At 47.5% G+C, this 24,393-nt stretch overlaps 2 protein-coding genes across 22 annotated transcripts in view; both read left to right on the plus strand.

The window, feature by feature from the left end:
- Nucleotides 1-16,037, plus strand: part of CACNA1B (calcium voltage-gated channel subunit alpha1 B) — a 504,183-nt gene extending 488,146 nt beyond the window's left edge. For 19 of the 20 annotated variants that reach the window (XM_034793506.1, XM_034793514.1, XM_034793505.1 and 16 more), the window contains 3 exons: nt 7,917-8,124; nt 8,493-8,692; nt 14,018-16,037. In XM_034793506.1, coding sequence (XP_034649397.1) covers nt 7,917-8,124; nt 8,493-8,692; nt 14,018-14,557 — 948 coding nt within the window. In that variant the 3' untranslated portion in view covers nt 14,558-16,037. The remainder of the gene's footprint in view (nt 1-7,916; nt 8,125-8,492; nt 8,693-14,017) is intronic. The other variant, XM_034793522.1, reaches the window with a different exon arrangement.
- An 8,193-nt stretch (nt 16,038-24,230) lies between these two features.
- The window catches only part of COL27A1 (collagen type XXVII alpha 1 chain), a 255,228-nt gene continuing 255,065 nt past the window's right edge, over nt 24,231-24,393 (plus strand). For both annotated transcript variants that reach the window (XM_034793733.1, XM_034793734.1), the window contains exon 1: nt 24,231-24,367. In XM_034793733.1, coding sequence (XP_034649624.1) covers nt 24,265-24,367 — 103 coding nt within the window. In that variant the 5' untranslated portion in view covers nt 24,231-24,264. The remainder of the gene's footprint in view (nt 24,368-24,393) is intronic.

Genomic DNA, 24,393 nt, shown 5'->3' on the forward strand with positions numbered 1-24,393 from the left:
CCACCCTCCAACTAGGTTTAGCATGTAGTGCACTGTATGGTGGATTGGTAATATGATGCTTAAGACTTTACTTCCTTTGCTTATCTGATGGAGCCTTGCAAGGAAGCCTTGTCATGAGAGGTGGCCTTCAGAGCAATTTTGTGACTACCCCTGTGCGCTTCATGGGGCACACGACAACACGGTTTTCTCAAATCACTTCTGGGCATTTCACAGATGCATTGCTAACATGTCCGCCAGACACTCTCCGATCACCACACTGCCTGTTATGTGTTAGAACATCTCCATCTTGCCATGCCTAGTTGTGTCTCTTTAGCTCAAATTGCCTGATTCATATAATAATGAGTGAGTCACGTGTGACTGTGCTGTTCCACAGGTGAGACAGAATGTGGGAGGTGTGCTGAATTCTAGAACTGAAGGGCTCTCATGTATACAGCAGCACCTCCAGTAGATATGTCCTTCTTTCCTGACTGTCTGTATGACAGCCAGCTTGGATCAGTGCACAAACTGCACCCAGCTCTGCTGTCTGGATCTCTGTGCTACCTTCAGGAAGATCTAAAGGAACACCTTTCCCCAAGGACTGTAGGAAATCCTTGGATAAGACTCCATCTCCCAGAATTCTTTGTGTTCTCAGAAACTCTATTTATTTTGCTTAAAACCAACCACCCCCACCCCCAAGCCCCGAAAGCTGAGCTACCCTGATGGGATAGACTTGTGCCAGGTTCTACCAAACCTAAAGCCATTCCTAATGGGAACAATGTCAGCATACGAACCCTAAAAACAACCCTTCCTTGGGCGTTAGTGTTGGGCATTGATCCTTTTCTTCAATGCAATATTAACACTAACTTCATGTTTGCGTTGCTCTTTTCAGCCTGTAGAATCCCAAAGCACATTAAGGACTGTGCATGTAAACAGTGGTTGCCAATAAAATTTTTGCTGATGCTTGCAAAGGCAAAACTATAGATTTTAATAGGGACCACTGCACATGAATAGTAATCCCTCACCCACCACTGAAAAGCAGCTGTGTCTTAGTAACCATTTCACTTAGTAGCATCTCTTCCCGGGAAATTTCAGGGGTTAACACAGAAATTGCATGAGTTTTTTGATGACCACAGGACACTAAAATAAAGGCTAACCCCTCCAGCACCACAGCATTCCCAGCACCACACTGCTCCAGTTTAATACACTGATTCACATGGAAAGAGGTCACCTGTAGCACTTGGGCAGTCCTTGGAAAACTGCATACCCAGTACTGACCAATCCCAGCCTTGCTTAACTGATGAGAACTGACAAAATCACAGTCCAAGGTTGAAAAGCCCCATGGCCCACAGATAGCCCTCCAGCAGAACAGATGAAATCTGCCAGACTGCTCCTGGACTCTTCCGTAGACCCATCATTTTCCCTCAGGAGACACCTTCAACTTCTCCTATAGTTTGTTTTTTTTAAACAAAACAAATCGATGCCTCCATTTCCCCGATAAAGAGTTACAGATGAAGCCTGTGAGCAAATAGGGGCATGGGAGGGAGGCCATTAACGAAGCCAGGGAGTGAATTTCTTGCTCGGGAGAAGCATGTTTCCCAGAGCGAAGTGCACACTCTCCCTGCATTAATGCTGTGTCATTTATTTATGAATCAGGCCTATGCTGTCTGAACAGATCTAACCTCATTTAATGATATAATGTTTTAGTGCTTGTAGCTTCAGCAGAATAACCGATGTCCTTTCTGTGTGTTTCCCCTTCTGTGCCCTCCCCCGTACCCTTTATGTGCTATTTCTGGTTCCTCCCCAAACTTTAATTTCTTTTTTAACTTTTATTAACAATCCTTTTTTTTCATTCATCCCCTTTTCTGTTTGCCTGTCACGTCTCTGTCCTTTTGCGTTTCACGTCTTTTATCGTTTCACGGTACCGATCTCGCTTCCTCCCGCCCCGTTTGCTTTCTTCCTTTCCTCCGGTCACCTTCCCTCCCGTCTCATCATCTCGTCTGCTGCACATCTGCCGTGATGTCTGACAACGGCTGCTTCAAATATTCTCTCTCATCTTGTCCGAATTGTTTGCAGAGGAGCAAAACACGGTCACCGTGGAGTTACCTAGCAGTATGTAGTTTGCACTAAGTTGTATCCTATTCAGTTGTTATTAAGCAATGATTAACATTCACTAACCCCTTTCTCCCCCTCTCCTGCTCCCCAGCACTCCTTGTTTGGATTACTTTCTGGTGCTGTAAAGATGCAGTTGCGGTCTCCCTCTACTTCAGTTCATGGCAGTTCCTTTGATCCATAGTTGCATACTGCACATTGTGATACCTTGCCTTTGTTTGTATTGCCTTGTTGGCTAAAAATGTCATAAGGGAAAACAGTAAGGGTTGATAATGAATGAGAAACTAACGAACCTCTCAAAGGCTCTGGTATATTCTCCTCCCGTACGTCTCCACTCGAAGTGGAGGTGTCATTTCCTGCTTGCGTAGGTGTAATCATGCTAGGTTTCAGGGGGACTAGCACGCTAACAATAGAGCCACCCGAGTACATACTAGGGTCCCGGGTGGGATTGTACGCCAGCAGCTGGCCTCTCCTGCCCCCCATGCTGCTACGGCTACACTGCCATGTGTAGCATGCTACCGCAATCAAACCTAGCATGTGTACTGGAAATGACATCTCCAGCTCCAGCATAGATGTACCTTGGGTGTAGGTGGTAATGAAAGCCTCCAGGAGGGAATATACCTGTCTGTGTGGTATAGGAAGAGAAACTGTTCTAATCAATCTCTCGTTAGTTTCGGGGGAAGGGGAGGAGGAGAGAGTTGCACCTGGAACAACTGAAGAATCAGACCCTAGGAAGGTTTGTTTCCTATGTACTTGGCTTCTTTTTTGAAAGTCTTTGCCCCTCTCTGCCCTTTCCTTTGCAACAGTTCCTTTGGGCAGAGGGAGGTTATCAGGTTACTTAATCTAAGGTCTTGATCTATGTTTTTAGGATGGGGGGATTTCCTGCATTTACTTCCTGGCCAAGATCTGTCATTTCCCAGATCTCAGCATGTCAAATCTGCAGTGTTGTTACCTTACCCTCAGCCCCTCAAAAAAGAAATCTCCTGGCTCTGAATAATAAGTGTGGGGACCTGACATTGGGCGGTCATTCCATGCACAGGGGGCAGCGTGGAAGAAGGTACAAAGTAGGCAATGGAAAAGGAAACAAATAAGGCATGAATTATACTGTGGCCAGTTGTTCGCTCTATTGGTGACTTAAATACAGAGCTCTCTGATTAAGACAGGTACATCTTGGGAAGGTCCTACAAAATGGACAGCTCCAGAGTGGGGAAAGCCCACTTGTGAGTTCCAGGAGGGGGCGCTCAAGCGGTGCTGTCCTTTATCCAGCATTTTGTCTATATGGGCTGAATAACCTGCCATTCCCCTGTTCGGAGATCCTCTTTGCCTCCTTTCTCTTCCTCCTTACTTAAATTTTTTTAGTAAAGTTAATGTTAAAAAAGTACATAGTGCACCGGTTAAGAAAGGAGTGTCTGTACATCTGGGTATAGTGCTTTGATTATCCACAAATACAAAGTTTGTTTTTAAAGTCATAAGGTACATAGAGTGCACAATCAGCAATAACCCAAATTTAGGTGAACAAATTTAAGAATACAGTTGAGATATTAGCCTCTAAGTATTCAGGTCCATCACTCATGACGAGTTATACAGAGAGTTGGTTGTGGAAAGCAAATGCAGCAATGGGTGAAGATTGTCCCTCGGTCATTGAGTATTTAGGGTAGGTTGTCCATTTAGAAAATACAATCCACCAGGAAAGTATTTCAGTTACTTTCCCCACTGCGTGTCTCATCTACTACTCACCACTCCAAACCTACACCACTCACCAGAGCCATCTTCCCAACGGGGCAGCGAGAGTGACAGCCGTCCAACCAATTCCTGTCCCTTTACAGTGATTCAGAATACTCCTGGTCAAAGGTTGCAGTCACAACTGCCCTGCTCCTCGATAGCTGCAGCATCACCGCACCCTGGAGAGAGTCCTCCTGGCCATATCTTAATCCCCGGTGCCCAGTCTGTGCCTTCCCAGTGCTTATGTGTCTGTGAGAGCCCTGCTTCCAGCAACAACATTCCACCTGGGAGGCCTGATGGGAAGGATCCCGGTTTGGCTGAGTTGCTGGGAAGAAAGAATGCGGGGGTTAAAAATTCTGCTCCCTGGCATGTGAGATAAGAAACCCCATCACTGACACTCCCCACTAGGAAATGAAGGGTGTCTTTACATTCAAAATAATTGCATACCAGCTAGCCTAATAATGTGCAAATATCTGGGGGCAGCAGATACTCAAACTCCAGTGTATGCTAACAAAGTGGCACCACCAGTTAAAAAAACAACAACCAGAACAACCCCACAATGGAGTAGATAGAAAGGTTAAAAAGAACAACGTTAATGGTTTGCTAGAGCTGTCATTTTAGGCACACACAGGAGGAGGGAGCATTCTGTCATGCATATGACCAAAGGGACAGAGAGAAATCCTGAGTCCACATCCATGAGACTTGAGACTGTTGTGGGTAGAAGTCTCTTCTCTACCAAGTACCTTTTGCCTAATGAGTAGACACAGCAGAACCTCTAGAGGGTGGCTGACACGTCCATAAAGCAGGGCCACAGAATAACTGGAGACAAGCAAAGTGAAAGAAAAGAAAAACAGATTCTTGTCATTTATGGAGCTGTGTCAGTGGTCGCTGGGCAGGAGACAGGTCTCGAGCTGAGCTAGTAGCAGTCAGGATCATAGAATATCAGGTTGGCAGGGACCTCAGGAGGTCATCTAGTCCAACCCCCTGCTCAGTGCAAGCAAAGACCATGGCAATGTGGAGAGAGACCAAAACTCAAAGCACACGGGTACTCCTCTCAGTGACCCCAGCACCTGCCCCATGGCACTACTCTGCACATGTCCTACCACGGTGCTAGGCTCAAGTTCCATTAGAGTTTCAACAGGATTTCCACTTTGGTTCTCCACGAAACCAAGAAGTCTGTCTTGTGAGGCCCTCCCAGCAGACAGAGCGGTCCTCTTCTCACCGGTCTCCCCTTCAGCCACGTTGTGGCTCTGAACCTGCATCATGATGGATCTGCCTTTTCTCCCGCAGCACCTTGGCAACAGGTGAAATGTTCTGGAGCGGGGAGCTGCTGTTCTTAGAAAGGCAGGGCTGGGGATATGGTGGCAGTGGGGGTAGGGGGAGGAGAGTGTCATGAAGTCTCCATTGTCTATTGACAACCTCATATTGCACTGGTGAGACACTTGGAAAGCGTATTCTTAACGCTGGGATTGTAAAGGGGGAGGTCACAGAGACCAGGTCTGGCTTTGGCCTAGGGACAAGGTTCAACATTGCCTGCAGGAAGCCTGTATTTGATGCAAAGTTCTTGTCATTTGTTCGCAAGCTGGGAATGTGGTGAAGAGAGGAACTGGAAGGCTTGTAGCCAGTTAAGGATTGGCACTGGCTAATGTCTGCAGGGAATCCCCTCTAGCCTTCACCAGACAGAAGAGGGGTGGTTACAAAATCTTGAAAAGCGGCAAGGGGAGCCCCAAGGGATTTGCAAGACCCCCAGAAGGTGTGAGGAGAGAAGCTGCTTTTCCCACAGCAACAGTATGATCCATAGCTAACACTACGATTTAGTCACGGAGGTCACGGCAGTCACGAATGCCATGACTTTACTGGACATCCGTGACTTCTAGGGCTTCAGGAGGAGAAGGCAGGACTGTGCGTCCCTGCCCTGCAACAGGGGCTGGCTGGAATCAGGACCCTGCAGCTCCAGCCCCACGGCGTCCCAGGCTTGGCGGGGGCTGAGCGCTCCAGCCCTGCGGCGTCCCAGGCTTGGCGGGGGCCGTGCGCTCCAGCCCTGCGGCGTCCCGGGCTTGGCGGGGCTGCAGCCGGGGCCATGTGCCCCAGCCCCGCAGCTTTTGCCAGGGGCTGCAGCTGGGGCCGCACGCCCTCCTTGCAGCTTCCCAGGGCTGTGGGCCGTCCCCCTCCCTCCCCGTGGCTTGCTGGGGGCTGCAGTGGGGGCTGCACTCCCCTGTCACGCAGCTGGGCCAGCTCTGGGGTAGGGGCTGTGTGCCCCCTGTGGCTGCGCCCCCCGCTGCGGCCACTGGAGTCAGGGCTGTGCCCCCCACCGTCGCGAGGGCTCGGCCTCTCAGTCCCCCCCGTGGGACTCCATTCTTCCCCCCTACCTAGCCCTGCCCCCGGTTATTTGTAGTAAAGTAACGGACAAGTCACGAACTCTGTGAATTTTTGTCATTGCCAGTGACCTGTTAAGTGACTTTCACTAAGAATAACTGTGAAAAAATCTTAGCCGTATCCATAGCATATGATGTTTCCAACAGGCAGCTGGTCCCATGGAGTGAAGAAGACATTGGAGGCGGAGAGAAAGGACTGTTTCTTTCTCTCCTACTCGAAAGGAAAAAAAATGCACCACTAAATGAAAGTCGTGAGCCAAAGTCTCCTCCATTAAAGTGATGTGACCCCATGGAAAATCAGTGGGCTTGCACCAGTCTTATAGAGAGGAGAATTTGGCTCCCTAGTTTTAATTTTTCATTGCAGTTTATTTCCCAGGGAAGGCGGGATATGATAGAGGAGATGTTAGTTACCTGTCTACATAATACAAGAACCAGGGGCGACCCAATGAAATTAATAGGCAACAGGTTTAAAACAAACATAAAAAAGTACTTTGTCACACAAGACGCAGTCAACCTGTGGAAGTTGTTGCTAGGGGATGTTGTGGAGGCCAAAAGTATAACTTGGTTCAAAAAAGAATGAGTGAAGTTTATGGAGGATAGGTCCATCAGTGGCCAAGATGGTCAGGGATGCAACCCCGTGCTCTGCGTGTCCCTAAACCTCTGCCTTCCAGAAGCTGGGATTGGAAACAGGGCCGGCTCTGGCTTTTTTGCCTCCCCAGGTAAAAAAACCTCCGCCCCCCCCAGCGCGGCAGGGAAGGGCGGCCGGAGCCCCGGGGGGAGGGCGGCGAGCCCGCCGCGGCTCTGCTGTCCCCGGCGGCCAGAGCGCCGGGGGGAGGGCGGCGAGCCCCGGCCGGGGCTCCGCTCTCCCCGGTGGCCAGAGCACCGCGCCGCCCCCCTCCAGGTGTCACCCCAAGCACAAGCTTGGTGGGCTGGTGCCTGGAGCCGGCCCTGATTGGAAAACAGGGGATGGATCACTGGATAATTGCCCTGTTCCGTTCATTCCCTCTGAAGAATCTGTCACCGGCCACTGTCGGAAAACAGGATACTGGGCTAGATGGACCATTAGTCTACCCAGAATAGCCATTCTTATGTTCTTAAGGAGGCCAACTCACATATTTGAACTCATACAGAGCAAGTGGCTTAGCCCAGGCCTGAAGTAACACCTTCTTTTAATCCCAGTCCTTCGCTACAGCCACTGGACAGCATGGCCTGTCTTCTTCCCCACTTACACATCATTATTACTGATTTTCTTGCTTTTTGTCTGATGTACAGTAGCGTGCGCCTGCTTATTTCATTTGGTATTGCACTGAGAATAGTGCAGTTTCTGGAATTGCACTGGGTGAAACAAATGTTGGCGTATTATCTTTGCAAAACATTTAGATGCCATGCCTGCCCTGTGATCCTACTTAGTCCTTCTTGATGACTCACATGAACACTGTGTATTGTGGCTGATGTGTGCATTCCTCTATGGCTACAGTAATTGTGTTGTCACAAAATTCACAATAAAGCCCAATTCAGGTATCACCGACTACATTCGTTCCACACATTCAGCACTAAATGTTTCATTGTGCAACCACTTCTGTCCCTTCCCGTTCTGTTTGATTAACCTTTTTTGTCTTTTCCCCCACCCCAGCCCTGCAAAACTCTCCCATTCTGGAAGACACCCAATTAACTGCAGTGTGATCTCTGCCCTCCCTCACCCGCTCCCCTTTCCCTCCCTGTGCTTTGCAGCCCATCCCAGACACCAGCCCCATGAAGCGCTCCATCTCCACGCTGACGCCGCAGCGCCCGCATGCCATGCACCTGTACGAGTATTCCCTGGAGCGCATGCCCCCGGACCAGGCTCATCACCACCATCACCATCGCTGCCATCGACGGAGAGACAAGAAGCAGAAGTCGTTGGACAGGTCACCCAACCAGCTGGCCGATGGGGATGCCGGTAAAGGCTTTTCCACATTGTTGTCTCTCGTTCACATCACAGAACTGTGATGATTGTTCCTCCCAAACCGCCGTTCTTCATGTGTCAGGATGAGGGGATGGGGACTTGGGAGGGAGCATGATGCCCCAGGCCTTTCCCCATGGATGACAATACCCCCAAGGGGGGGCCTTTATGGCTGTTTCCTCCCACTATGAGCAATGGTGCCCAGCAGGGAGGCTTACACTACGGGTGTGTGTGGGGTGGGGCAGTTCCATTTGAGAGGATCCACATGGGACCCCCAGAGTCCTTGAACTTGCTCGGCCCCAAGCTGAATGTTTCTATGGTTATTGCAGCCCCAACCCATTACTTTATTTTGGTGGCACATTCAGGTGAGGCGTCTTCCAAGGATAAGAAGCAAGAACGAGGCAGGTCCCAAGAGAGAAAGCTGCACTCCTCCTCTTCCTCCGAAAAACAACGCTTCTACTCCTGCGACCGCTACGGGAGCCGGGACCGTTCTCAGCCCAAATCAGCTGATCACAGCAGGCCCACCTCGCCCAATGGGGGGCTGGAACCAGGCCCCCACAGACAGGTGAGGAGATTCAAGGCGGGAGGAGGCGTGAAATCTTCAACGGGTGCACCCAGGTTTAAAAAAAAAATCAGGGTTGGGGGGTTGGGGACTGGCTGGGCAATAGGAGATGGAGCCTGGTTCAGATCCAGGCTGGTGACTGAGGGTTGTTGCCATCGGATGGCTCTTTGGAGGCCTTCTGCAAAATGAATTGATGGTCTCAGCCCAGTTCCTACAGAACAGGGGTCCACACCTCAGAATCCACCCTCCCAGTCGGCACCCTTGTTGGCAGTGTCAGGAGAGAGGCCAAGGACTAAGTGGGGCCTGCAGACTGAACTACCTTCTTACTTCTCCTGGGGAAATTGTCCCACGAGGTCTAAGCCCAGGCAGGCTGGCAGGGCAGAACGGAAGGTTGCACTGCTGATTTTTGCGCTGTTTCTCTCCAGGAGATAGAGATATTAACCCAGCGCCTATTGCTGCAATTTGCGTAGAGCACTCGTGGGCATTATACAGAAATGGAGTTGTACTAACCACATAAATCCAGACCACCAGAATACAAGCAAGTACAGTCCAGTGCAGAGAGAGGGAACCCAGAGAACTAAATCCTGCCCTCAGTTACACTCCTGCAACCACTGACTTCAGCAGGGGCGACTGAGGGCAGAAGATGGCCTCCAGCCTGGTCTCGTCTTTGCAGCTGGCAAACTTCATGGAATAGGGGCATTTTCAGCAGCATTCTGAAACAAGAGCTAGGATGGGCACCTTACCCCCGTGCTAAATCCACCCACAAACACATCAACTCTTCAGGAGCCGGGAAGCAGCTAACGTAATGTAGGAAAAAAGTAGAACTTGGATGGAAGTTGGGGGTGCTCAGCACCTTTCCAGAGTGAGCCCTAAGTGGGTCTCAAAACACTGTCTAGCGCTAGTTCTAGGGAGGAGAAATCTGCCTAGAGCTGCAGTCTGAGTGTGACTGACAGGCCGTCTCAGGAGGGCTGACTGGTACTGTCATCTGAACAGACACACATCCCCGCAGCAGCGTCACTTGATAAATGGATAACTCCGAGGGAAGGAAAGCCGGCTGCATTTGCTGTGTGGGTTAGAGCCCATGGGATAAAAGGAAGGAAGATTGAAAAAGAAGTAGTCTTTATAATAACTAGTGCCACCCCCAAGATAACAGATCTTTCCACCTCTTCGCCTTGTTCTGTGCATTATTCCTCTCTCCGGGTGCATTGTACTTTCATGATTCCTAGCAGCAAAACAGGTTATAGTCTCGGAGTCTGGGTATGGACGGTAACTGAATGCTTAATGCCTCATTAGTCCCCAACGCATTGCTTTGCAACACACACTGGCGTACTTAAGGTATAGAATACACTCTGTAAAATCATCCACTTCTTGGTCTATTGGCTAAGACCAAGTGTCACAGGGAGCTCCTCAGGCTCCCCTGGGAGTGCAGTGCTACCCAGCCTGTTTTCGTGGTCTCTGAGTCACTACCACCCACAGTCTGTTTCTTTTTTACCTATATTCCTTTAATCCTCAGTTTCCCAATGTGGCAGGACGTAGCATAGGTGCACAGCACACCCTCTGAACTCCTTCCCCTTTACATCCTGTTCCACCCAAATGTGGATCCTCCCCTTTGCTAAGCCAATTACCTCATTAGCTAGCAATTGCCACCAAGTGGCAGTAATCCCCCTCCCACCACCACCCCTACCCCTCCCAAGTAACAAGTTGCTTGATTCCAGTTAAGCCAACAGCCTTCTCTGTGCTGTAGAAACCTCAGTGACCGGGGTGCTACAGCTAGTCATGCCATGGGAGATATCTGTTTGGTGTCTGACACATTCAGGCCCTGCCCAGGCACAGGGATGGATTCAGTGATCAAACAAGTCTTTTCTATCTCCTGCTACCGCTAGCCTTAAATGTATCCTATTTCATACTTAGCTGCTCTGTAGATGAATTTTCTTTCTGATCCTGCTGTTCCTCCTTGAGAGAAGGGAAGAAGATGATTACTTCTGTTATTGTTAGTGGGGTTGCTGGACCTCTCCTCTTCTAGGTGTATATACTAGAGCATTAAATGCAATGCACATTTTAATTATAAACAAAAAGATTCCCTGAAGTTAATAATCATTCAGTGTTAGAGCTCCAATGACACCTCATTACCCTGTTCTCACTACTCCGTTGAGTTTTACTTTACCCCGTGTGTCTCTTTAAAAACAAATGCCTGAGTTGATTCAGGAAGGACGGACAAAGAATGGCATTCCAGTGTCCATGTATGTTCTCCATACAGGATAGCATTAAAAAGGCCCCCCAAGTGATGCATGTCAATTGACTCACACGGACCTGTTAATATGTCCCTTTGGTCACGCTGGAACACATGGAGTTTTTTAAAAGAAACAGTGCAGTCAGTGTAGAGTTTCCACCCTAACGAGCTGAGGATGTTTGCCCCAATGAGGGGCCTGTGAGAAGCTCGGTTGGGCTGGTTTCTGCATTGTTGTAACCTGCCTATTAACGCTCAAGGGTCGTCGTCGTCTTCTATTTGTTAGCTCTTCCCTTCCCTTGGGGACACCACCTTTAACCAGGAGCCATGCCTGGCTTAGCAGATTTTGCCAGGCCTGGGAAGCATTTTGCCTATACACCTCAAAAAGTATCTGATTTCTGGCCCCTCCCTGCTTCAAAATAAATAAATAAATCAGCTAACTCCTATTTCCCCCCCCCCACAATATTGGAATGAACAGCACATTCTCTGTTTGCCTAAGTCTGCTAGTTTGAAGGGACTGTCTCTGTGTCACTTGAGCAGCACACAGTATTTGTCCTGATGTCTGCCAGCTCCAGCAGACTGGGACCCAGAAGCCACTGCTGCCTGGCGGAGGTGGTGGTGATGACTGTAATTTGGCATCTCAGGAACCATTCTGCCTCCCCTGCCCTCTGTGGCAAGAGAGAACAACTTTTCTCTATCGTTTTTATGGCAGCCTTTCAAGTATTTGAGGACCGCGATCATGTCCCCTCTTAATCTCCTCTTTTCCAAACTAAACATACCCAGTTCCTTCAGCCTTTGTTTATATGACTTGCATTCCATCCCTAGATCATCTTTGTCGCTCGCCTCTGGATCCTTTCCAGTTTGTCCACATCCTTTCTATACGTTAGTGACCCAAACTGGATACCGTACTCCCGCTGAGGCCTAACCAGTGCGAGTAGAGTGATACTATCACCTCCCGTGACTTGCATGCTGTGCCTCCGTTAATGCAACCTAAAATTGCATTTGCTTCTTTTGCAACAGCATTGCATTGCTGACTCATGTTGAGGTTGCGATCCACCACAACTCCCAGATTCTTCTCAGCAGTGCTGTCCCCAAGCCAGTTATCCCCCATTCTGTATTTGTGCATTTGGTTTTTCTTCCCTAAGTGTAACACCTTACATTTGTCTTTGTTGAATTCTGTAGCCCAGTTCTCCAATTTATCAAGATCCCTCTGAATTTTAGCTCTATCCTCCAAAGTGTTGGCAGCCCTCCCCAGCTTTGTGTCATCTGCGCATTTGATCAGTACACTCTCTATTCCTACATCCAGATAATTAACAAAGATGTTAAACAACACCCGGCCCAAAACAAATCCCTATGGAACCCCACTTGAGACCTCCCTCCAATCTGACATCATTCCATTAACAGTTACTTTTTGTTTGTGGTTGTTTAACCAATGATGTATCCACTTAATGGTAGTTTCGCCAAGCCCGCATTTCTCCAGCTTACTTATCAGAATGTCACGTGGGACTGTGTCAAAAGCCTTGCTGAAATCCAGGTATATTATGTCCACTGCATTCCCCCTATCCACCAAATCAGTTACCCTGTCGAAGGAAATCAAGCTGGTTTGGAATTATTTGTTCTTAGGAAATCCATGTTGGCTGCTAGTGATCACCCCTCCATCCTCCAGGTATTGGCAAATCGAAGGTTTTATACATTGCTCTAGTGCTTTCCAGGTATCAAAGTCAGGCTGACTGGTCTATAGTTCCCCCGCTCCTCCTTTCCCCCCTTTTTAAAGACGGGCACTATGTTAGCCCTTTTCCAGTCTTCCAGGACCTCTCCTGTCATCCAAGAGTTTGTAAATATTATTGCCAGTGGGTGGCTCTGAGATTTCTTCAAGCTAATTCCTTCAGCACCCTGGGGTGAAGAGCATCAGGCCCTGCTGATTTGAATCATTAAAATTGGTCAGGTCTCTGATGTGTTCTTTACTTATCCTGATCTGCATCCCTTCCCCTTTAGTGTCTATGGTAACTTCGCTATATATAAGACGAAGGCCGCTATCTTCCACTACCACTCAATCCACCTACAAAAACGTAATGGAAAAAACGTATATGGCAGAATAAGAACTGGAATGACCTGATGAAGCTCTTATATATTTAAAGGGCGCTGTCAGGTCGTTTCAACCAAACAAGAAATAAATGTTTGTAAACATACTTCAGAAAATTCATATTCTTCCATGTGACACCGCAAACAAACACCAACACAAGGGCCTGATTCTCCTCTTGCTTCCACCAATTTTACACCAGCGTAACTCTGCTGATTTCTACAAAGTGACTCACAGTCTATAAGAACACAGTTCCACCAACAGTGTGAAACTGACCTGTCTACCCTGCCATCCAGCTTGAGACCCCAAAAAGGAAACGCACAGCATAAATAGTGACAAGTAAACAGATTTTTAAGAGTTCTCTTTAATGATCCCAAGTGGTTTAGAGTCAAGCTGGTCAAAACATTTTCATCTTTTGGGGGGGGAGGGGGTGTTGTAAAAAGGGTTTTTTTTAATTCAACAGAAATTTTCATTGCACTACCAAAAATCAAAAATATTTTCAGTTTTCAACAAAAAATCAAAAAATGGACAATGTTCAGGTGTCAAAAACCTGAAAAAGACTGCAAAATGTTAAAAAAATATATATGAAAGAGTGTAGGGTTTTTTTTCCCAATTTGTTTTGTGGAAAATAATAAACATTTTCCTACTGGCTCCATTGGATCTCTCAGGTAAGGAGCTGGGAAAGAATATGATTGGTGTGTATGCCTTTTCTCTGGGCAGTGTCCCTTTCTGTTGGAGCCGTCTGCTGGTTTGCGTCCTACTAACGCTCTGATTGTTTCTGTTCTGATTTATCGCTCACGGCACTTTTCCAGCTCTTTACATCTCTGTTTTAATTGCTTCTCTATAACCTCCTTCCCCTGACTGTGCTTGTCTAAACTCTCTCTTTTTCGTTTTTTCTCTCCTCTTGTGATTTGTGTCTCCCTCCTGTCGCTTGTCCTTCTGTTTTTTACCCGCGTGCCTTTGTGTCTGTCTGGTGTTTCCTTTTTTATTTTTGATTTGCTGTGTTCCAATTTTCATGTAGGGTAGTGGTTCAGTTAATGGGAGCCCCTTGCTGTCGACATCTGGTGCTAGCACCCCGTGCCGCGGGCGGAGGCAGCTCCCGCAGACTCCGCTGACCCCCCGCCCCAGCATCACTTACAAGACCGCCAACTCCTCACCCGTGCACTTCACCAGTTTCCAAACCAGCCTGCCCGCTTTCTCCCCGGGGCGCCTGAGCCGAGGTTTGTCTGAGCATAATGCGTTACTGCATGGGGACTCTCAGAGCCACTCACGCTCCCCGGTGGCCCGCATTGGTTCCGACCCCTACCTTGGACACCGCGACGACAGTGACAGCCCGTACCGTGTCGTGCCCGAGGACACGCTCACCTTCGAGGAGGCTGTCGCCACCAATTCAGGAAGGTCCTCAAGGACTTCTTACGTCTCGTCCTTGACTTCCCAGTCTCACCAAATCCGCAGGGTTCCCAACGGCTACCACTACACGTTGGGCCTCAGCACGGGCCCTGGGACATGCGCCAGAACCCGTAGCTATTACCACGAAGCCGATGAGGACGACTGGTGCTAGCATAAAGGCAAAGCCCTTGCCGGTGTACGCGTTTGGAATCGATGAGTTTTATCATCTGGATGGCTGTGTGCTCAGACACACATGGTGACCGGGGTCATGGGGGGGAAGAAACAGCCGCTGGCGAGAACTGCTCCAAACCCGACGCCATCTGAGACGCTCGTTCAGCCTCTGTCTTTCCTTTCTCTCTTCTTTTTTTCCCCTCCTTTTGCACTAGACAAAATAAATAAATAAATAAATATCATTATTGTGGAGGGAGTGCTTTCTCGCTCTCTCTCTCTCACCTGCCTACTGCCTTGTCTAGTTAAATGACATATACCAGATGCCAAATCTGCAATGTATGCACAGAGCTGTGGGAAGGTCTGAACTTTGACAGCAGAAAAAGGACGGTCGATCCGTAGTTTTTGTTGGGTGGTTGTTTGTTTTTGTTTTAGTTTTCCGGTCAGAGCGGGTGTCGGGTTTGGAAATTGACACTCTTGTACACAATCGAACCTGTATTTTATCTCATTCAAACATTAAGAGAAAGAGATCTGCCTAATGCACTGGGAAAGGAGAAACCCAAATCAGAACGGGGGACTGTCCTTTGACTCAGTGTTCAACAACAGCAATCGTTTTCAATGGAGCCAGTAACAAACCTTCAAGCTGATAAAGCACTGTGTCGCCGTGACTCTCTGCTTCGACACGCTGCTCTGGGGATTTCTTTTCTTCTCTTTGTCCATGTCGACTCCTTCACACTGACACCCGATAAAGCTACTTTGTAAGGACGGTTTCCTTGCTGCTGGGACTTTTGTTTCTGTCCCCCCATCTCCTGTCAACTGCAACATGCCCTCAATGTTTTGTCTTGTTTACAATATAAGCTTGATTTAGCAACAAAAAAACAAAAAAGAAGAAAAAAAAAAAGAAAAGGGAAAAAAAAGCGGGTGGTGGAAAGGAGAAAAGGAATTGGTTTTATATCAAGCTATTAGATAGAACTTTAACTTTTCATTGTGTGCATTTTTGTAAATTGTACAGTAAAAAAGAAAAAACAAACAAACAAACAAAAAACTTTATGTAGAGAATTAGTCCAATTGTCATTCCAGGTCCCACTGTTTCTATTGAATGCTCCAGTTGTTCACTACTAAGTGCCTAGCCTTTGAAATCTCTCACAGCGATGATGCTCCCTCTTGCTTCAACGCATCAGAACTTGAGAAAGTGGGGGGGGGAGGGAGAGGAAGAGCCTGTAAGATCTATTTGTCTCAGATATCAACTGTGCATACAATGCCACGTGTATGTGTTCTGAACAGTGTTTTCAAGTAGCCAGGTTGGAAACTTCAAAGGGGAGGGTAAAAATATTTTTTAAATAATTTTGTTGAGGAGCGGGAGGAGAATGATCAGGGCAAACAAAATCGGCCTTTTCTCGTTGAATAGAATTTAGGATCCTGCAGGAGAAATGCAGGTAGAAGTACAGCATCGGCAGCAATGCTTTTACAGGAGAAAAAAAAAAAGAGAGAGAGACTTTCACATTGCATGTCTAGTCTTAACTTGGTTGTGAAAGCTCTGGCAACGTTTCATGGTGCGTAGTTCGTGTCGAGGGCAGTTGGAGAGAGCCTTGTTATTATTGCCTGTTGAAAAAAAAAATCCGACTCTCAGGGATGAGATTTCTGTATTTTTATGTTGGATCATTTCCTTTTTGTGCGTGAGTGCGGATTTCTGCGTTTGGAGTCTGGGGAGAAGACAATGACAAGAAGGGGGGGAAAGGGTTAAAGAAAAAGATTGGCAGACCTTCCATTGATGGGCTGGAAGAACCGCTGTGTGGCCACTGTTGGACATGCTGCGGCCAGGGGGTTGGCATGGCGCTTTGGGAGAAGAGTGAGGGAGGAGAATGGAGGAGAAGAAAAACCCAGCAAGGCCAAACAACAAAAGAGGCGTCAGTCAGAACGTTGGCAAGGAGTAGGCCTGAGATAGTGACCAAGCCATGGGACACTAAGACTGTAGAATGAGCGGGTACTTGGGAGGAGCAAGTTTGGGCCCAGTTTCGTTTTGTAGCTAGGTTAGCAGGGGTATCACACGTTTCAGAAAATGGCTCGGAAGGCATCTGCCACTATTGGCAAAGTCTCCGAAGGGGAGCGGGACAGGTGTCGTGTGGTCGTCCACATCTCCTCTAACCTTTATGTTGAGAAAAATTGAACCTTGTTTTGTTTTAGGAGCTTTGGCCAATCTCATCCCTGGATTCTGCTAAAAGATAACCAACTCATCTCTATTATATCTCTATATATCTGTGCACTTTGAGGAAAGGAAGTGCTTTAGCCGAGAGGTACATTATGGATAACGGATGTAATTTTTAATTGTAGGGCTATGCAACAAGATGACACTTAAGGAAACAAATCAAAACAAAACAAACAAAAAGACCTTCATCCATTCTGTAGCTTTACCTGCTGGATTTTCCTGTTTCAGGCTTCAGCATGATTGTGACCAAATGTTTTATACATTTTCCTTGTATGAAGGCACAAACACTTTCTTTGAAATTTTTAAGAAAACATTACTGTTTTACTCCAAGAAGTAAAGGAGGAAAAAAACCAGTATGGGTGATAGTGCATGCAACCATTGTACCCACATTGGAAAGTGAAAGGAAATGTTCTCTCTGTATTAATTTATTTTGTCTTTTCCTCCACCCCTGCCTTTCCCCTTCCTACATCATTTTAGATATTAAAAGCCACAATCTCATATAAATAAGATGGCTGGAATCTCACAGAAATAGATGGCATTGGATCATTTAAATTCTTATATAGTATAGACCACAAAGAAGAACCTTGTTGATGACTTCCCACTCTTCTCTCGGGGGGTTTCTCCAAATGACAATGACCGAAGAGCCTGACCACAGTTGTTCATAACCCCGTTTGCATATTTTTTACAGCCTGTGCGCTGTCTCTTAAACACACACATAATATTTCCCAGAATTCTCATAGTGAGTTGCCAAACTTGAATTGCACCAACCAGTTTTCTGCATCCAGAACCAGTCTCGTAGTGGCTGTACTTTGAATAAGTAATGTTTGCATGTAAAATATATACATATATATATATAAAGTATGTGCATGGAAAATGTTTATCTTCGTACTTTTTTGATACAATGTATTCATCAGTTGTTAATTTTTAATTATATTTGATATAAATTGGGGGTTTGTTGCAAAACTTTATATTTAAAAAACAGTGTTAAAAATGATAAACGTTCCAACCATGCAACACAACTGGAACTTTACAAAAAAAAAAAAAGGTTCTGTGATTGCCTAGTTTGCTGCCTGAGTAATATTTATCAGCCAAACTTTGAATTCTGCAGTTGTTTCTACAATTACATTTTGTATGAAGCAAAGTCCTTGAATTAAAATAAAAACTTAGCAAAAAACGTACAGCTCCACAGGTGGTGTGTGCAGTGTGCATGATGAATGGGAGAGCAGCACCCCGAAAGCATTGCTCATTCTAATGATCTCGCTAGGGAAGAGTCGTTATTATGAAATTTGCCTTTTCAATATGAGGAGTCCAAGATGCCATTGGTGGGATTTCATATGGAGCAAGATTGCCTGAACCAATGGCTGGAAGTTGAAGCCAGACAAATTCAGACTGCAAATAAGGCACAAACTGATAACAGTGAAAGTAATTAACCATTAGAACAATGTACCAAGTGTTGTGGTGGATTTTCCATCACTGACTAGTTTTAAATCAAGACTGGATGTTTTTCTAAGGCTGGGTCTACACTACCCGCCTGAATCGGCGGGTAGAAATCGACCTCTCGGGGATCGATTTATCACGTCCCGATGCTCTTACTCCACCAGCAGAGGTGGGAGTAAGCGCCATCGACGGGAAGCCGCAGAGGTCGATTTTGCCGCCGTCCCTACTGCGGGGTAAGTCGGCTGCGATACGTCGAATTCAGCTACCCTATTCGCATAGCTGAATTTGAGTATCTTAAATCGACTCCCCCCTGTAGTGTAGATGTAGCCTCAGAGATCTGCTCTAGGGATTATTTTGGGGCAGTTCCCTGACTGGATGTTCACAATGGTCCCGTCTGGGTTTGGAGTCTGTGCATTGCCTGGATTGAATGCCATAAGAAATTGATCCTCTCTTTGGTTGTGTTCCCCTGCAAATGCTCATTTTTTAAAGGAGCTGTTTGTGAATTTGCCTAATTGTACTAAGGTTACAATTCTTGGAGTCCAATGTGCAGCAAAATTTCATTAGCCAGGTTGAATGCTGCAAGAAATTGATCGAATCTTTAGTTGTTCCCTGCAGATTGACAGACGCACATTTTTACACACGCATGTTACTCTCACAGAGGTGGAGCAGTGTTAGGCATTAACCCCTTAACTGCCATGCTGAATTCTCTGTCTCCCACAGCCAGCAACAGTCTCCAGTGATACTATTTCAAATATACATTCCCATTGAAATCAAACAGAGCTTCAAGATACAGGAGGTCTGTTTGGCAGTGTAAGAGGTTTACGTCACCTGCCTAATACACAGAGGTAACATGTCACACTTGTAAAACAGTTAATGAGAGCCGCTTGCATTTCCCTGGAGCTCGGACCTCATATTTAAGCAGAAGAAAAATCCAAGGAATGTTTGTAAATATAAATGAACATCCGCAACTCGCTTCTTTTGGCCACCAGACAAACTTCCTCCCCCACCACCAGAGAAATTGCTGAACGCTCCCAAAGCAGGATCAGACATTGTGCTCTTTCTGACAAATCAAAAAGCAATAGGTCACTTGCGCTTATTCCCAGCATTGCAGAAACATTACACCTGAAAAGAACGGCAGAAAGGAGAATCGCTTGCATTTTGCAGTATTCTTTGGAGATCCAGATTTAGGCTTTTTAGGATTCATTCCATCTCTCCTCCCTTACTGCCCACCTATTGTTGTTTATTATGGGCACTGGTAGCACCTTGAACCACTGAATGAGACCAGCACTTTGTGCTAGAGGCTGTACATATATAGTAATAAATAGTCCCTGCTCCCAAAATCTTACGATCTCCATTGATAAGACTGACAGCGGAGTGGGAGGAGAAATTATTTGGTCAAGGTCCTGGAGCAAGTCAATGGGAGGAACAGAACCACATCTCTTGACTGCTGGCCTGAACCATTTGGCCTCTCCTTAGCAGCCCCAAATGTACAGGCTTTGGGGACAAGGAGATCTTTGTTCTTCCAAACATGGTGAGAACGGGGAGGGCTTCCCTCTGATCAATGCGTCTGACCAGGAAGAAGGGGAAGATTTACTCGCTGGCCCATTCCAACAGTTGGGAGTCAATCTGTGCTCACTGCTCTTCCTACCTTTAAGGGAAAGTTCTGTAGAATTTAATACACAAAGAACTGTTCTACAGGCTTTGACTCATCCTATAGAACTTGTTCCATAAATCAGATCCCTACTATAGAAATCTGTATGCCCTATGGTTTAAGAGGAATTTCTACAGAACGGTATTGGCTTCATCCCTGGTATGTTCTTCCAGGGGATAAGAGCATGTACATCTGGCTGGGCATCTTTCCATGTGTCGTGATGGTTCCTGGGTGGGCTGGTTGCTGGGATTGAGCCAAGTCTCTCTGAATCTACTAAAAGCACACACCTCTGCTGCCTGAGCTAACGGGCCAGGTGTAGGGAGTCAGACGCTGTGGCGGACACATTAAACCTCTTACACAGTCTGGCCACTAGATGGAGACATGGCCTTCCCCAGGGTTAGTGTGGGTTACCTATCCCTCCCGCCATGGGACCCCTCCTGAGTACCAGAGGTCCACAGTAGTTCAGATCCGTGTACTGACCACCAATTTTAACCATGCCCCTCAACAAGTCATCTGCAGGAATTGAACTTGGCATTCTTAATATTTCTAAGATCAAAGAGCAACTTCCCCCACCTCCTATTGTTTAAAAATAATCCTTGCAGGCCTTCTTACATCATGAGGAAACAAAGGGGGTCTATTATACAGGAAATGCTGGATTATGACCCTCAATGAATTCATAACATGGGTTGTATTGGAACCCATTAGTTACTAAATATACAGGATAGACATGAAAAAGAGATCCCAGGAGAGACCGAGATGGTTTGGCTCGAATTGAGTTGGTTCCCAACTCTATGTCTATTTGCATAAGGAGTCCATAGAGTTCTATAGACATCTGAGTCTCCACTAAGTCTATGATTTACTCATTCCAGTGACCTGCTGGAATTCATTCCTGTTGATCATTGCAAAATTGACGATACGTTCTCTTTGATCCACTGCCACAGAATACAGTGAGAGGGTAACGTTTTCAAATGGGCCTAAGTAATAATACCTACCTCTTATATAGCGCTCGTCATTGGTACATCTCACAATGCTTTACAAAGGACTGCAGGATCACTATCCTCATTTTACAGATGGGGAAACTGAGGCACAGATAAATGACTTGACTTACACAAGGTCACCCAGCAGGCCAGTGGCAGAGCCAGGACCAGAACCCAGGTCTTCTGAGGTCCACTAGGCCACACTGCTTCCCTAAGTCCTGGATCTTCAATCTCTTAGGCTCGTTTGAACGCTTTGCCTAGGTCATTGGTGAGACTGTGCCTAGAAATCTGCATGCAATACCTGGCACCTCAGATTGCAGGAAATGTGTTGATTAATTGGAGGAAATCCAGAAAAGAGGAATAAAAAAAGATGATGAAAGGACTGGAGGGAGTGATTTAGGAGGCAAGATTTAAGTAGATTGGGGGAAATGATGATTGAGATATTGGGAGCAAACCTGTGTTGATGCAAATGGGGTGGTCTGGAGCATGTAATCATTTCTCCCCCTACCCCATCTCAAATCTCTGTGATGGTCTTGAGCCAGAAAATATTCCTCCCCCAATTCTTTTGTCCGCATCTGTTTATTATTAGTCATTAGTTTCCAGTTGTGCGCACAGCACTCAGTACTGTATAGCCCAAATAGCCATGGTCCCTGAGCAGTTACCAGAGCACGAACTGACCCTGGAATAGCCATGGGGGGCATAAAACCCGTGTTTCTCATCTAATGTAGTGGGAGGGAGTGGGTGTATTTGGCTATTGGATTTGCCATTTAAGATGATTGCTTGTTTGAAAGGTAACATTAAACTGAGCTCCAAAGACTGTTGCAGAGTAAATGCATTCATTTCACAAGGCTTTTCTTCCTCCTAAGTACAACAAGGAGAATGTAAAAAGCCTGACTGCAGTTGATTCTCACACAAAGCCTCCCACTCTATCGGCAATGGGAGATTTGCATGTGAACAGCAGGGTCCCATCCTTCAGCTAGTTACCTTGAAGGCTGGATGGAGGTCTCACACCAGAAACCTGTTACAAGAGACCCATGGGGGGGAAATGCTACAGGAGCTCTCCAGAGGGGCTGCTGGGACAGAAGGTTTCAGCCTTGAAAATCAGTATGATTCAGTAACATCTGACAAAGGAAGGAAATGTCCTCCTGACAATGAAATTCTATACATTTTGTAAAGCAAAGTCTCTGAAGTTTATTTCCTTGGTCAGCTGAGTTAGATGGTGGCAGGATGCTGCCTTAGAAGGGGTAATCAGGGAATGAATAGCAGTAGAAATAATAGAAATGGAGGGCTAGCTACAACCATGAGGGTTCATCTACTCCATCCTCCCAGGCTCAGGCGGGATAAGTCTAACTAGGCCAGTCCTGACAGGTGTTTGTCTAGCAGGCTGTTTAAAATCTCCAAAGTTCACAACCACCCTAGGTCACCTGTTCTACTGCTTAACTATTCTGAGATATTAGGGAAACCTTTCTAACTATAATGAGTAGCAACAGTTGCTCCTGCAGCCCCCATAACAAACAGGTGGAGAGGGTTGGCTTAATAGTTTAATGTCCCTGAACAAGGGTTCAGTCAAGACCTACTCAGGCCTGATTCTCCACTACCATGTCATTGCATACACCTGAGCAAAGTGAGCATCAGTTGCTACCACTCCACCTTGATAGCATTTGACACCCATTTTGCACAGGTGTAAGTAACTACCCAAGCTGCTGGACAGCGGAGAATCAGGCTGCTTATCTGTACAAACCTCTTCCTCTAAAATCTCCCCATGTTCTGTTCTGATGGGGGGAATGCTAGTCTAGAGGGGATATGTGTGTTACCACCACCGGAAGCCCACTGCAGTCCATGGGCATTTTCTGTTAGCTTCAATGGGCTTTGGAGCAGGCCCTAGGTTATCTAACCCAGTACAGAGCAGGTCTGGAAAGCAAGGTGGTTAAAAGTACCACTGACTGACAGTCTATGCTAGCACTCCTTTGCTTGCGCTGGCAGTCATGGGACAGTTGCAGAGTTTGTGTAGACAGTGCTTAGAGAAGCAGTCTGTGGATCTGCAAAGCAGGGCTGCTTTCTCCGGACAGGCCCTTTGCAGGTTGAGTCTGTAAAATCCTCTGTCTTTAGGAAAATGACATTCTTTTTGGCCACATTTATACTAGGAAAAAGGTGGGTTTAGTTATCACAGCTGGCCTTCACCTCGACAAACTAACGTTAAAACTACAACTTGTTCTGTTCACGCTAGGATTTTCACACATTTTAATTAACAGGTAAGTCATGCCTCTTTTCCTAGTGTGGATGTGGCCTTTGACAGCAAAAGACTCCAGGAAGCTATCACCACCCATCTCACTAGCAGCACTTGGCTCAGATGGCACAACTGTAGCAGCCCTGGAACAGCTGAAAGTAAGCAGGTAGGGGCAGGTGTTAGAGACAAGCTTGGTTGCTAATCAGTGAAATATTCACTGACACCAGGTTTGCAGAGGCAGGGGGTAAAGGGCAGGACAGTAAGAGGCAAGAACTCAGAGGCCCTACTAAGAACTGCCTTGAGAAGCAGAATGGTTCCTCCTTCCAGTGTACCATCTCCAGGGCCTCTGCAAGTTGGGGCCTCCAAAACAGGACCCCTTGGGGAACCAGAATCCCACAGGAGGCTACAGCCAGGAGCCTGTGGGGACCCTGCACCTCAAAGAGCTGGATAAACAGACCCCAACTGTAATGGGGGGGGGAGCTTTTGTGGCCCCCCTAGGGCAAGTATTCTCTCACCAGCAGCAGATGGGAGTGGAGTGGGGTTGGGTGTTCCATTAACCCATGAAGCCCCAGGCTGGGGGAAAGGAAGCCTGTGTCCCATTAACTGCTTCTGGCCTGGCCTTTTAACTTGCTAGAGAGTGGGGGAGGTAATAACTTCTTTTAAGCCAACTTTTGCTCGTGGAAGGGACAAGCTTTGAGCTTCACCCTCTTTTCCTCTGGTCTTTTAACATGTGAAAGACCATGACAGGAGAGATTAGGGCTCCCCTGGGGGGAGGGGAGAGAAATAACCCCTGCAGTGCCGGAAAGGGGGAAGGCATACCCATTAACCCCTGCAGCTCCAGAAAGGGACGGGGGTCCCCGTTAACCCATACGGTGCCAGGTTGGGAGGGGGATCCCCATTAACACATGCTGCACCAGAAGGGGGGCGGGGTCCCCATTAACTCATGCAGTGCCAGGCCGGGGATTCCAGTTAACCTGTCCCGTGCCAAGCCGCAAAGGGGCCCCCCGGACCCTGCTGTGAGGCAAGGCCGGGGTGGGCAGGTGCCCCAGGCAGCCCCGGGCCGGGGTCCCGCGCTGGGCGGGGCCGGGGGTGCGGGCTGGAAGCGGGAGCAGCCGGCCGGCGAAGGGAGGGAGCCGGGCGCGGCGGGGCTGAGTTCCACCCCCCGGCTGGGGAGTGACTCCGCTCGGGGCGCGGCAGGCTCCGGGCAGGCAGCATGGGCGGCGGGGCGCTGCGGATGCTGCTGCTGTTACGCTACCTGGCCCTGGGCGCCGGGCTGGAGCAGGAGCCCTCCGAGCCGGGCTCCGGACTGCACCCAGGTAGGGGCGCCGGGGGTGAGTGGGCG

The sequence above is a fragment of the Trachemys scripta genome, chromosome 17 (genome assembly GCF_013100865.1).
Source record: "Trachemys scripta elegans isolate TJP31775 chromosome 17, CAS_Tse_1.0, whole genome shotgun sequence".
NCBI lineage: Eukaryota > Metazoa > Chordata > Testudines > Emydidae > Trachemys > Trachemys scripta.